This window comes from Mchenga conophoros, linkage group LG23 (genome assembly GCF_057382185.1).
Source record: "Mchenga conophoros isolate Kocher_MC1m ecotype Shallow Benthic linkage group LG23, M_conophoros_male_GT1.1, whole genome shotgun sequence".
NCBI classification, from domain to species: domain Eukaryota; kingdom Metazoa; phylum Chordata; class Actinopteri; order Cichliformes; family Cichlidae; genus Mchenga; species Mchenga conophoros.
The window spans coordinates 29,625,765-29,638,197 of record NC_140547.1 but is presented as its reverse complement, the minus strand read 5'-3'; the positions used below and the strand labels follow the sequence as shown (position 1 = coordinate 29,638,197).

At 41.9% G+C, this 12,433-nt stretch overlaps 1 protein-coding gene across 5 annotated transcripts in view; it reads right to left on the bottom strand.

The window, feature by feature from the left end:
* Nucleotides 1-5,481: 5,481 nt before the first annotated feature.
* The window catches only part of arl13b (ADP-ribosylation factor-like 13b), a 19,015-nt gene continuing 12,063 nt past the window's right edge, over nucleotides 5,482-12,433 (bottom strand). For 2 of the 5 annotated variants that reach the window (XM_085264938.1, XM_085264941.1), the window contains exons 2-9: nucleotides 11,960-12,030; nucleotides 11,633-11,882; nucleotides 10,452-10,557; nucleotides 10,071-10,273; nucleotides 9,575-9,689; nucleotides 9,317-9,464; nucleotides 8,632-8,754; nucleotides 5,482-7,621 (exon numbers count right to left, since the gene is read on the bottom strand). In XM_085264938.1, the coding sequence (XP_085121064.1) occupies nucleotides 7,473-7,621; nucleotides 8,632-8,754; nucleotides 9,317-9,464; nucleotides 9,575-9,689; nucleotides 10,071-10,273; nucleotides 10,452-10,557; nucleotides 11,633-11,882; nucleotides 11,960-12,030 (1,165 nt within the window). In that variant the 3' untranslated portion in view covers nucleotides 5,482-7,472. The remainder of the gene's footprint in view (nucleotides 7,622-8,631; nucleotides 8,755-9,316; nucleotides 9,465-9,574; nucleotides 9,690-10,070; nucleotides 10,274-10,451; nucleotides 10,558-11,632; nucleotides 11,883-11,959; nucleotides 12,031-12,433) is intronic. The other 3 variants (XM_085264939.1, XM_085264940.1, XM_085264944.1) reach the window with 3 other exon arrangements.

Genomic DNA, 12,433 nt, shown 5'->3' with positions numbered 1-12,433 from the left:
CACTTCTCCAGTCCGAACGACATTCCAATGTCATTGCTGTATAGCCTGGTAGTGTGGATCAGTGAATCGATGTCTCGTTCACTCTTGGCATACAGCTTGATGTCATCCATGTACAGGAGGTGGCTGACAACTGCTCCGTTCCGTAGTCGGTATCCGTAGCCAGTCTTGTTAATGATCTCACCAAGGGGGTTCAGGCCTATGCAGAACAGCAGTGGGGACAGAGCATCTCCTTGGTAGATCCCGCACTTGATGGTGACTTGTGCTATGGCCTTGGAGTTGGCCTCTAGTGTTGTACGCCACATCCCCATTGAGTTCCTGATGAAGGCTCTTAGGGTCCCATTGATCTTGTACAATTCTAGGCATTCCAGTATCCAGCTGTGGGGCATTGAGTCATAGGCCTTCTTGTAATCAATCCAGGCAGTGCACAGGTTGGTCAGTCTGGTCTTGCAGTCTCGGCTGATTGTTCTGTCTACCAGCAGCTGGTGTTTTGCGCCTCTGGTATTCTTGCCAATCCCTTTCTGTGTCCCGCTCATGTATTGACCCATGTGCCTGTTCATCTTAGCCGATATGATGCCTGACAGGAGCTTCCATGTAGTACTGAGGCAGGTTATTGGTCGGTAGTTGGAGGGGACCGGTCCCTTCTTGGGGTCCTTGGGGATCAGGACCGTCCGACCTTCAGTTAGCCATTCCGGGTGTCTCTCGTTAACTAGCAGCTGGTTCATTTGTGCTGCCAGACGCTCGTGGAGTGCAGTCAGCTTCTTCAGCCAGTAGGCGTGAACCATGTCGGGCCCTGGTGCTGTCCAACTCTTCATACTGGAGACCCTTTCTTGGACCCTTTCTTAGACCCTCTAGCCACTGAGCATTGCCGTTATGGGTTGCATCCTTCTCCCATATGCTCTTCCAGTATTGCTCCGTCTCCAGCCTTGGTGGTGCTGTTCTCTTATTGTTCCCTTGCCACTGAGAGTACACCTTTGCTGGTTCTGTGGAGAACAGCTGGTTTATTCTCCTGCCTTCTATCTCTCTGGTGTACCTCCTCAAGCGGCTGGCCAAGGCTGTGAGTCTTTGCTTGGCAGTTTCCAAGGCCTCAGGTATGGACAGCTTGCTGTATTTCTTAGGCACCTTATTTGTCGCACCTTTCTGCAACTCCGTTAGTTGGCTAACCTCCCTCCGTGCTACTTTGATCTTGCCCTCTAGCCTCCTTCTCCATGGAGGGTACTGCCCCTTGTGGCTGTTCAACTTGTAGCCAAGCATCTCACTGATCACTGTTGCCGTATTGTAGATCAGCTTGTTAGTGTCGGTAATCGTGGTTGTAGGTATTGCCCGTAGTGCTGCATTAACATCATCTAGCAGACCTTCTGAGGGTACTTCACGTAATCTTGGTAACCGGCTACGGGGGATCCAGGTTTCAAGCTTGGCCATGATCCTATTTTTCAGGTCAGTTCCTCTCGCACTCAACGATTCTTCTCCTATCGCACTTGGGGCTATGTACCCAATCTCGGGTGGGGGTGATGATATCTCCCCCCTGACCTGGCGTCCTGACTCCTCCTTGCCGTAGCATTTGTGTTGTACCTCGTCAATCTCTAGCTGTGAGAGCAGTCCCTTCTTTCGAATGTTGGAACACTGAGCTACTAGTTGTTTCGCCGTCATTGTGGATGTTGGGTATCGAAGAATCCATAGGTCCCTCATATATATATATATATATATATATATATATATATATATATATATATATATATATATATATATATATATATATACACACACATATATATACATTAATTGTGTTGATCACCCAGGATACATTGGGCACAGATTGAAGATTGTTAAAGGGAGTCTTTGAGGATTCTCAAATCGTCATAGCAACAGTGAGCAACAGTGAGCAAAACTGTGTTTTCTAAAGAAGGCTGCGTATTTATGACTGGATACATCTGATCTTTAGTCTATGATACACTTAGACTACCATAGATTACCACAAGCAGAGAAAAAGCTCATTTAACAATGTCAGCAACATGACACCAAATCTGACATTCAGCTAAACTCTATTTCACAGATGATCCCTTAGCTTTAGAGATTATTTAACACACTCTTTAAAGAGTTTTACTGAAGCAAATTAACATCAGGTTGAGTTCTAAAGTGAATAAAATGTAAATTATCCACTAACCACCTCCTGCTTGTGCTTCCAAAGTCTTTTACTTACCATTTCTGCAAGTTGTCTGAAAATTCTTCAGTTGTTATTGTGAAGATTGTGAATCCATTTTGATTTTTCTGGGTTAAAACCCATTTATCCCAATTTAAACCTTAATTTGTTCCCCATATGTGTAATGATGGCAGTGATGAGCACGCTGCTTCAAAAGAGAGAGCCACAGCACTGCAGCGTTTTCTGATTACTTACCTTAACTTGATATCACACTGAAGCATTTCCAGAACAGACACAACAGAGCTTGATAGCTGAGTGTTTTGTGATACCAAACTGCATTTGCACAACAATACACAGAGACATCTATTGTTGAAGAGGAACAGAGACCAGTTTCTTCACTGACAAAATAGACCAAAATGCAACACAACCTCATATCATAATTCAAAACAAGGAACCCTCTTTTTTGTGATCTGAACCATTGTAAAGGCTAAATAAAGGGAGTGCTAACCCTCTCCTCACTGTCTGGGATGTGCTTAAAGGCATTTGCGGTCATCAGAAAATCACTAACTAAAACAGATGCACAGAAGCAGATTTTTGAGTGGGGTAAGGGAAGTAAATTACAACACTTCATCAGAAAACCGCTCCTGGAATGAGATGGACGTCAAAGATTGATGATATTAAAGGATGCGAGCATAATGAGGGAGGGGATTGATGGTTAAAAGCGCCTGCTTAAGGGCACCAGTGCATCTGCTGTCCTCCTTCTGCAGGACACAGCATCATCACACCGATTTCAGCTCCGGCACTGCGAAATCCTTCACTTAAATGAAGCCTGCCTGCACATCGACAACAGGCAGAGCAGTAATGAGACAGCACATCATTTCAATGTTCAGCTTGCAGGAGACACAGGCTGTAGATGCTGTGAGCAGATGTTTGACAAGACCTGAATGAGGATACAGAGCAGCCGAAAAACAACTATTTTTAGAGAGACTGAAGCTCATTTCTGAATTGTCACATGCTGGATGTGTTCAAGAAACATTATCGAGTCTCTCTAAAGTTTTCATTCTCCCGTTTTAGTCTTTAAAAATCCTGGCAAATACGTCTCTACCTCCTGTTTCTGGAAAAAGAAGTAATACAGAAGATGAGGTCAGCCCACTCTCATCAGTACTTTAGCAAATGTGTAATTACTTTGTCAGCAAGGGGCTTAAATTGCCTACCATGCTTTAAAGATTTAGTTTAAGGTTAAGTGTTATCCATCATTTCATCGCAGGTGTGAGGGGCCTCCCCCCACACCCCACGTTCCATTTTAGCTCTTTTACTATACAGGCTAATTCCACATTGGAATACATTTCGCCTGTGGGGAGTTTAATTTGTATTAGTGACAGATCACTACTGCACCACGAGATGGGAACGAGAAGAGACGCTGCATCCAGGCTCTGTGTGTTTTAGAGCTGCGGTGGGTTCATTCAGTTCAGTTTGCTCTCGAAGCCCAAACACATGAATCTTACAGTGTTTTGTCAAACAAAGGAGCCAATTTATCAAATGTCTCAACATTGTGCTTACTTGTTTTCATCTCACCCTTTAAATTATTTTTGTCTTTTGTTCTCTGCGAAGAGCTGTTTAATGGACCTGCTCATTCAAAACATTGTTTCACTTCTGTTTATCTGTCACTGCTCCATGATGGAGATATCAGTATAAAAGCCACAGAACAGCAACTCTTCAGTACGAACGTTGTTCATGTTTTAGACCATGTAGGTGTACTAAAACCACAGCAGTTTGCTGCTGATTGTATCAGTCACGCCCAGTTGTTCCTGTGATATCTCTTTTAAAACACTGTTTTTCACTTGTTGCTTTAATAGAAAAGTAGAAACCACAAGTAGAACAACAACTCCTATAAGTATACCTGTTTAACTGCCCACTATCACAGTATCTAATGAGACAATCACATGGCAACAGCTCAGTCCATTTAGGCATGCGGACATCGATTATCTGATTACACAACAACCATCTGTAGGGTTTACTTGTTTCCGCTGCAGAAAAAAACTTTTTTATCCATCCATAAGTCAAAATTTCAACTTACTTGGCAGCAATCTAGCTCACAGGGAAATCATAAGCGGCAAGCTTAAATACAGCAGCCCGGGTTCCTTTGAGGCATGCCTTTCCCCACTCTCTCTCCCTGCTTTCCTGCATGCTCTTCACTATCTGGCTAATAAAGAGAAAAAAAATTCAGCTCACTAACTTGAAATTTCACTTTTTGGGGGGTAAGTTTGAGTTGGTGAAATTTTGACTGGATGGATGGCAAAAAATCATTTTCAGTGGTGGAAACAAGCTTCCATACTCGAGAGAGAATGGTGCGAAAAAGAGAAAATATACAGAAAATATCTATGAAAGAGGTCAAGCTGACAGGAAGGCTATAGTTACTAAAAAAAACAAAAACAAAAAAAACAAGATCCACCTCATCCACGGTATACAGAAGAGCATCTCTGAATGCAGAAGTCCACACTTAGTGTCACTATTGTAACAAAAAAAAAAAAAAAAGAAAGAAAGAAACTGAGGCTAAAGTTTTGAGGGGTTTACAAAAGTTGAACAATGGAAGACAATGAGAGTCTCAAGAATTCTGAAGAGTTGGTTGAGTTGCTGCCATATTCAGATGGTGCGTAAAGAACATGCTGGTGGTGTAATGATGTGAGGAACATTTTCTTTGCAATCTGTGCCCCCTGGTACAAAGCAAGTAACATTTAAACACCACAGCCCACAGAAGTATTGTTGTTAACCATGTCCATCCCTTTGTTCTGTGCCTAATGCCTAATATTACCTAAGTGGCCAATGAGTTCATTATTCATGTAACATAAATATATGTGTGTGTGTGTGTGTGTATATATATATAAAAAATACTATAATTATGTTTCCATATTTATATCCTCAGGGTGTTCTTAGAGACGTGTCAAAGTGTGATCAGATGATGAACTTTGATTAAATATCAAGTACCATTAAGTACCATCAGACAGGACGATCTAAGTTTTATTTCTAACTAGATCTTTTGCTTATTTGTGGTTCTTTATTTATTGCGGCAGTTTGAGGGCTACACAGCAGATAGACCAGAGTATTATACAGTGAAGCTTCAAATACAAGCCTCATGAGGGAAAACCTGACTGCAAAATGGCAATAATAGCCATTATCGGCATTGCCCGAGAGACAGAAGTTTATGCTAAGCAGGAGCTGGATGTCAAATGCACTGCTCTTAATGTTAAGCTAAAAATAAAACAACAAACACTCCACAGCAACAGGCAACTCATTTCCCTGACAAGTGCAAATACTCATGGAGAAATACTGCAGTCACTCAGTAATATATTTAAAACATCTTTTATTTTGCCATTATAAAATTCAATCTGGATAGAAAAAATATCTTTATTTTTTTAAAACATCTAGCACATTAAAAGAGAGTGAGCATGGTACTACAGATCTGAAATACAACATTGCAGGGATTTTTTTTTTTAAAGTGATACTTCTTTTATTACTTCTGGTGCACATATTCTCATGTGTTCTGACCCAATACTGGCTGTTCCAGGTGCTGCTGTAGAAGTATGTTCTTCTTCCCTTATCATCCCTACTGCAAACTCCTCCAGCACACAAAACAAACTTAACTGGGGCAGTGGAGTGTTCAAAGCTTCAGATTTGTGATTATGCTCGTCGAGATGCAATTTTAGTGGGGGGTTTTTTCAAAGCAAAAATGGGCGCAGCAGACAGCCGCGCCGCAACAGATGGGACACCAACAGCACCAGCTCACACCTCGAGGGCCACCTGAAAAGGCAGCGAGTCTGTTTTGAGAGAAATATCACTTTTAAAAAAAAAACAAACAAAAAAAAAAAACTGACACACAGTGTAAACAGCAGAATGTGTTAAAAGCTCTGTAGACATGTAAATGTTCATGTTTTAAAACAGTAGATAAAAAGTTCCTTTATAAATGTATCCAGTTAAAGAGTTTTTAAATTAGTGTTTTCCTTTTCTTTGTGTTTTACATCAAAAGTCAACATAGTCCTTAAAAAAAAAAAAAAAAAAAAAGTGACTTCCACAAAATCCACTTGCCAGCTGTGACTCGCCCTCTTTACACATCAGTGCTGTAAAAAAAAAAAAAAAAAGCTGGAAATGTTTCCGACTTCACAAAAGGTCCAATTTAAAGCACTCACCTGTAAGAAGCCACTTAAGACCGATACCTTTTTTCTTTTTCTTTTTTTTTTTCTTTTTTAAATCATTACTCAGGTGCCTGAGCCACATGGTGTTTTACACTAAAAACCCAGAAGTGCAAAAATAAATGGTGTGGTTATTTTAATGGCGGCATGTATACAAATAAATTATTCAGACATATTTAAAGGGTATATTTACATTTGCTGTCGATTAAAAGCATCAGAGTTTGACACAGAAGTCCGAACTAACACTGATATTATTAGAAGGATATAAAGTCTACGAGCTGGAGAGAGTTCAACGCCAAGTTGTGCTTTTGCTTGTGAAGACAGAGTCTTATGCACAGTTCAGGTGGGTTTCACAATGAATTTGTGAGGTCAAATTACAGCTTCTGAGCAGGACTTCCTGTCGCAACTCTGTTTAGTGTCCATCGCCCTTTCAGAGGTCCCCGGCTCCGGCATCCACAGCAGTCAAGCATTTATTTGCTTGGTTGTCTACACGCCGCTCTCTTGAGACAAAAAGGAAAGGAGAATACAGTCGTGATTGGTCAACCTCAATCGCTAAAAGGGGGTTTAAGAAATGATGTCGTGAGCATCGCCGTTAGGCCTCGGCCTGTTGGCGACCGGCGGGAGAGGTTTCTTGTAAAACTCTGTGGAGGGAAGGAGAAAAGGTTTGGTTGTGTTAGTACGCAACGCCCACGGAGACCTGAAATACAAATTTCTTTTTAAAAAAGTAAGCACTCAATGGAAGCAACCGTGAAAGATGCTGCACAGACTGGAGGAAAATGAATACAGATGAATACACAGACAAGTCTTTGAGTTGATTTTAGATGTCTGCACCCGTGAAAGATCCACACAAACACATGCAAACACATGCCTGGAGAGATGCAGGAGGGAGAGAAAAATAAAGACAACAACGTGGGGTTGAGATGCTAATTAACAGTCAGCGCACGTCTCAAGGCAGAGTTCAGGGTTTCCACTGCAACTTAGAAATCTACCGCCAACACTGTGAGACAAACACCAGGCTTCCTCCTTAAAAAGAAAAAAAAAGAAAAAGGAAAACACATGCAAAACTACTATTTCCATGTAGCTTTAATCACTACTGTGTAGAGAAAACACTGATCAGGTGCTGCAGTTAGTGAATGAGTAAGACCAAGTTAGTGACAAACTGCAGATGGTGGGTGGTTAATGCATGCACGTAAACAGCGGTTAACACTGACGGCACAAACAGCTTTACCAGAATGTCCCGTGTCCCCGAGTGGCTCTAGCTTCGGCAGCCTAGAGACTTTGGGCGTGGCCCATCCCACTAAAGAAACAAAATAAAGAAGAGAGGGATGAGGAGAACAGTGAAGGATCCTGAAAAAGAAAGCCATAACTAGCGGATTATCTCACTCCTTAAGATCGAATGTTGCACACAAACAACAAAAACTCACAGGACCACAATGTATTTGTGTGATCTAGAGCTATAAAGCAGCCTATCAAAATGTATTAAATATCTTCCTATAATACCTCTTAAATATAAAGCAACAGGCTTTATATGCATGCTGCTGATTTCTGCAGTTTTGTTTGTTAATAATGATTTCATTTGAGAGTAACCAGCAGGTCCTGTTGTCAGTCTTGGTCATTCAAGGCCTTCTTCCGCTTTTGTTTGTTATTAACGGGGCTCCCATTGCCCTTGTTTAGGTCTTGTCCTATGTCTTTGTCTGTAATTATTTTTGTATTATTAACCATTTCTTGAATTGCAGTAAAATTCTGACATCTCATATATATATAGGAACATATTTGGGGGTTTGTCCAGGACTCATGCTGAGCTCAGTTCACATCTATTACGTGCCTGTAATTGTGCGTTGGAAGTCTTTTTCCATCACATTGTCGAGTAAAATAAATTATGTTGTTGGACATTTTGTTTGTTTGTTTTTGGGTTAGTGTCGGTGTGACAGTGTCCATAGTTTATTGTGCAAAATAATTTTTATTGACTGTGGAAAAATTTATGGTATAAATTTGAAAATCCTATGTCAGATTGTTCTCGAGTTAACCTGGGTGTCCACACTGCCTGCCCACATGGCAGTGTGAATACAATACCCCACCAGCCTTGTACGGCTAATGGGTAAAATAAGTTCTGCCAAATCCATCAAACATATCGTATTTCCTGTAGTTCCTTCGCAATAAAAGTCTTGAATAGGAAGTGAAACATAACAGACGTTTTTCCTCACTGAGCCAATTAGTACAATCAGCCAGTTCTGCACAACAGGGTGAGGGGTAGCAGTGGAGAAGCTGCATGTAACAGCAGCTCAATGTGATGAAGTACAGACTGACCTGGAGGCGGAGGAGGGGTGAGGCTCTCCGTTGGTCCGTCCTCTATCCTCAGCGGGTCCACCCTGTGCTTCCTCTTCAGGTGCAGCTTGCTCGTCTTCTTCTTGCTCTGCTCACCTGCCGTGGCTGAATGAACAGAGATGTGTTGCAAGTGGAGAATCCAGATGTTCAACACGAGCTTAACTATAACAGCTTTCAGCTTTCAACAGTGGGCCTAAGCAAGTTAAAATTAATGCCCAAAGCCATCATTTCATCCTCTAATGCATCTACTTAAAGTTAAATCACCTTTTATCTATGAGCACTCTGAGCTTAGATCATAATAAGAAGATGATTATCAAAAAGATGGCTTAATTTGACTGCATCTCTCTCTTAAATTTTAAAACATCTTGTTCAATAGTTCACTTTCAAAGTGAAAAGAAGCTCACTCGTTGCAAAGCTGAACAACAACGCTGCCAGCGAAAGCTCTTCAAACACCCCCTCTGCCCTGCACATCAAGGCAGATCATTTTTGTATTCATAAAAACTGTTTCGCACTCTGCTTACTTTTAGAAGACTTTCGAATGCTTTGCCAGAAGACTTAACTAAAGTCGTTTCATCCAATCAACTTTTCCTCAACTGAAACTTTCGACTGAATTTGTTCTAACAACTCAATTTCCGAGCTTGGGAGATCCGGGCGTCCTGAAACTCACCTGGAGTGTTGTTCTCTAGTGTTTGTCTCATGTCGCCCTGCTCCTTCTCCTCCTCCTCTTCCTCTTGATCAGTGGCTGCCCTGGGGCTGTTACCCCTTCCCTCCTGCAGCTCTTTTTGCCTCTTCCTTTCCTTTTCTTTATCCTCGTTCTGAAGAAAACATGAAAGTAAAGGGCTCTCTGAAGCACTCTAACTTTAGAGTCTCAACAACATAAACCAGAGTAATAAACTATCAGCCCCAGAGTGTACACACGACTCACTTCAGAAATCATGCTCTCTATTGGCTGAAAGGGGCTCTGAATGTACTCATCATCGGGCTCATCTTCTTGGATGGGCCTTCCCTCTCGCTCTGCCTCCTCCCGCTCCTGTCGCTCTCTGCGGACAGATAAGATGTTAACCTTTCTGCTTAATGATACGCTCCTCCTTGGTAGCGGTGTCACATTTATAAAAAATTGATCTAAGATCACATTTGATTAAAATGTGCATTTGTTCTAGCTCGTAGTTCAGGCACTGGCAGGAAGGTTGGCCTTTTCTAATAGAGGCAATAATTTATTTAGGGATAAATATCTCTTTGCAGACACTTTTGTAACCTTTGGCCTTTTAACATTTCTACTGCTCCCAGAGCTTTACTCAACATTTCTGACCATCTCCTCCCTCCTGTTATGCTTCAAAAAATTTCTGTCTTAGACTTTTCCACTTTATAGTTTAACCTCTTCCACATTTTGTTTGCCACACTGACTTCTGCTGCGTCCTCACCTCTCCTCTCGTATCCGCCGTACTCTCTCTGCCCTCTCTTTCTTGTCTTGCTCCTCCAGAGCGCGCTGCTCAGCCGTGTCCTTCTGCACTCGCTCGGTGATGGCTTCATAGTCTTTGGCAATGTTGCTGAGCAGCCAGTTCAGGCCCTTCTTGATGGACTTGTCAACCTTTTTCCCATAGCCTAAAACGGCTGAGCATGGTTCCTGTAGAAGAAATGTACATTGAGGTTAAAACATTAACATCACCTCCAAAACAGCACAAACTTTTAACCGATGCAAATGTAGCTTTGCACCCACTAGATTAACAGGTCATCTTCACTGTTTTCAAAAAAAAACTCAAAGCCATACTTTCTGTCTATAAATTCAGTTCACAAACACTTACAATCTGACAGAGACACTTGTTCTCATTAACAAGCTTCTCTAAGGACAGGTTCTCAATGATGTCAGCTTCAGCCAGTGCTCCCTCCTGGTCTTGTTTGTTTGCAAGTCTGAAAACAGAAAGGAAAAAACAAGACGTGTTGGTTATGGCCATCAACAGATCTCTGTTCATTCCACCGTCCATTAGTTTTGTTTCCACCTAGCTCCATAACAGTTCATCAGTATAGCTGGGGACCCAAATAAGTGCAGTGCCAAGTTTGAGGTCTTCTCATATTTGGCCTGCAAGTACCAAGGCATAGTGCTACCTGCTCCACTCTGTGTGCAAGAAAAGTTTAACCAACAAGAGGACAGAGAAAAACAAAATAATAGAGAGCTCAGCAAAAAGTTCCCATTTTTTTCAAAATCTGATGGTCTGAAACTCTCATAAAGGTAGATGGATGACTCGCTATAGTCTGTGTTTTTTTTAATCCACATTATATAATTTTGTCTTTGATTTCCAGCAAAAGGCCTAAATCATGTTGTTTGGATGAACAGTCCTCCAAAACTCTAGACACACACACACAGAGTGTATCCTCGTTTATACACAGGTAATTCAGTAACTTGCCAATTAGCAACTTGCTAATTCACACAGTGTGATGCATTTAAGGAATACCCATAAATTGTGGCTGCGAACAAACCTCAGTTAACCTCCCTTTGAATGGGCCATTGGCTGGTATATAAACAGCTTAATATTTTCACTACATTTCCTGAAGCAATCCAACTCACCCAGTCATTAAAGAGAAAGGTAAGGTAGTTCCAAGGACACTTATCAGACTCAATTTTTTGCAAGGTGCATAATTACAATGTCTGGAAATCTTATGGAAATCTGTTCTGATTGTGACTTGCTCATTAAAGCACTCTGCATACCTGGAAACACACTTAACTCTCATCTCTGCAGCCAGCATGTTGTGTCCTGATTACTGATTAAACAGATGCCTGCAGGAATCAACCTGCAGTGCACCCCGCATTCAACAAAATTGAAGCGAGGGCTGAGGCTTCAAATCTGGGCAATTTCTCTATTATCTCCATCTATTTCAGCTTACCCTCTGCACTTTGCTGGTCGTTCTGTTTTCCCTCATGTGCATAGGCAATCTCAAAGTAAATTCTACTCAAAAGCTAATGATGTTATTTATTCAGAGAACTCACACTAGCACAGGCTTGCCAGCGATGCGTGGGTGCTGAAGGACCTCAGCCATGGTCTCTCGTGTCTCCTGGATCCGCTGGACATCGCTGGAATCGACCACAAACACCACACCGTGCGATTCCGAGTAGTAATTTTTCCAGATTCCCCGGATTCTTTTCCCGCCCCCCAGGTCAAAGATGGTCACTTCGAACTTGCCCTGCTTCAGGTCGACTTTGGAAAAGCCCACTGTGGGAGCGACGTCCCGCGGATTGTCTGAAAACACGAGCAGGTAGAGGTCACGCATCCGCAACGAGGTCAATAAAACATGATTCTGCAAACTGGATTCTCACCTCCCTGAATTCCCCGCACTGTGGCAGTCTTCCCTGCATTATCCAATCCCACCATCACCAGAGTCACCTTCCTATAAGATAGGAAACGGGAAAACATAAATATAGGTGCACACAAACGGGTCTACCACATTGCACAGAGCCTGGATGGAGTCTGTGAGCAAAAGAGGCTGCATGGCATTAGCTCTCATGACTCAATTGGGGCCACAGATAAGCCACTTTATAATCTGAACGCAATCAGACAGTGAGTCAACAACAGTCACATTGTGAACTGACACAAATAACGCATGACAACATTGCTGCGGATTGACTCCAATTAATACCTGTAATTGTTTTATTAACACCTGGTCGACTGTAGAACTTGTAAATTTGCATACTTCAAATTAACAGCAGAATAAAATGATCACAGTCTTGTTTTTTAATCCTCTTTTTATTTCCATTAGAGAGCTGCAGTCAGCAGCAGTGGCCATTGTGAAT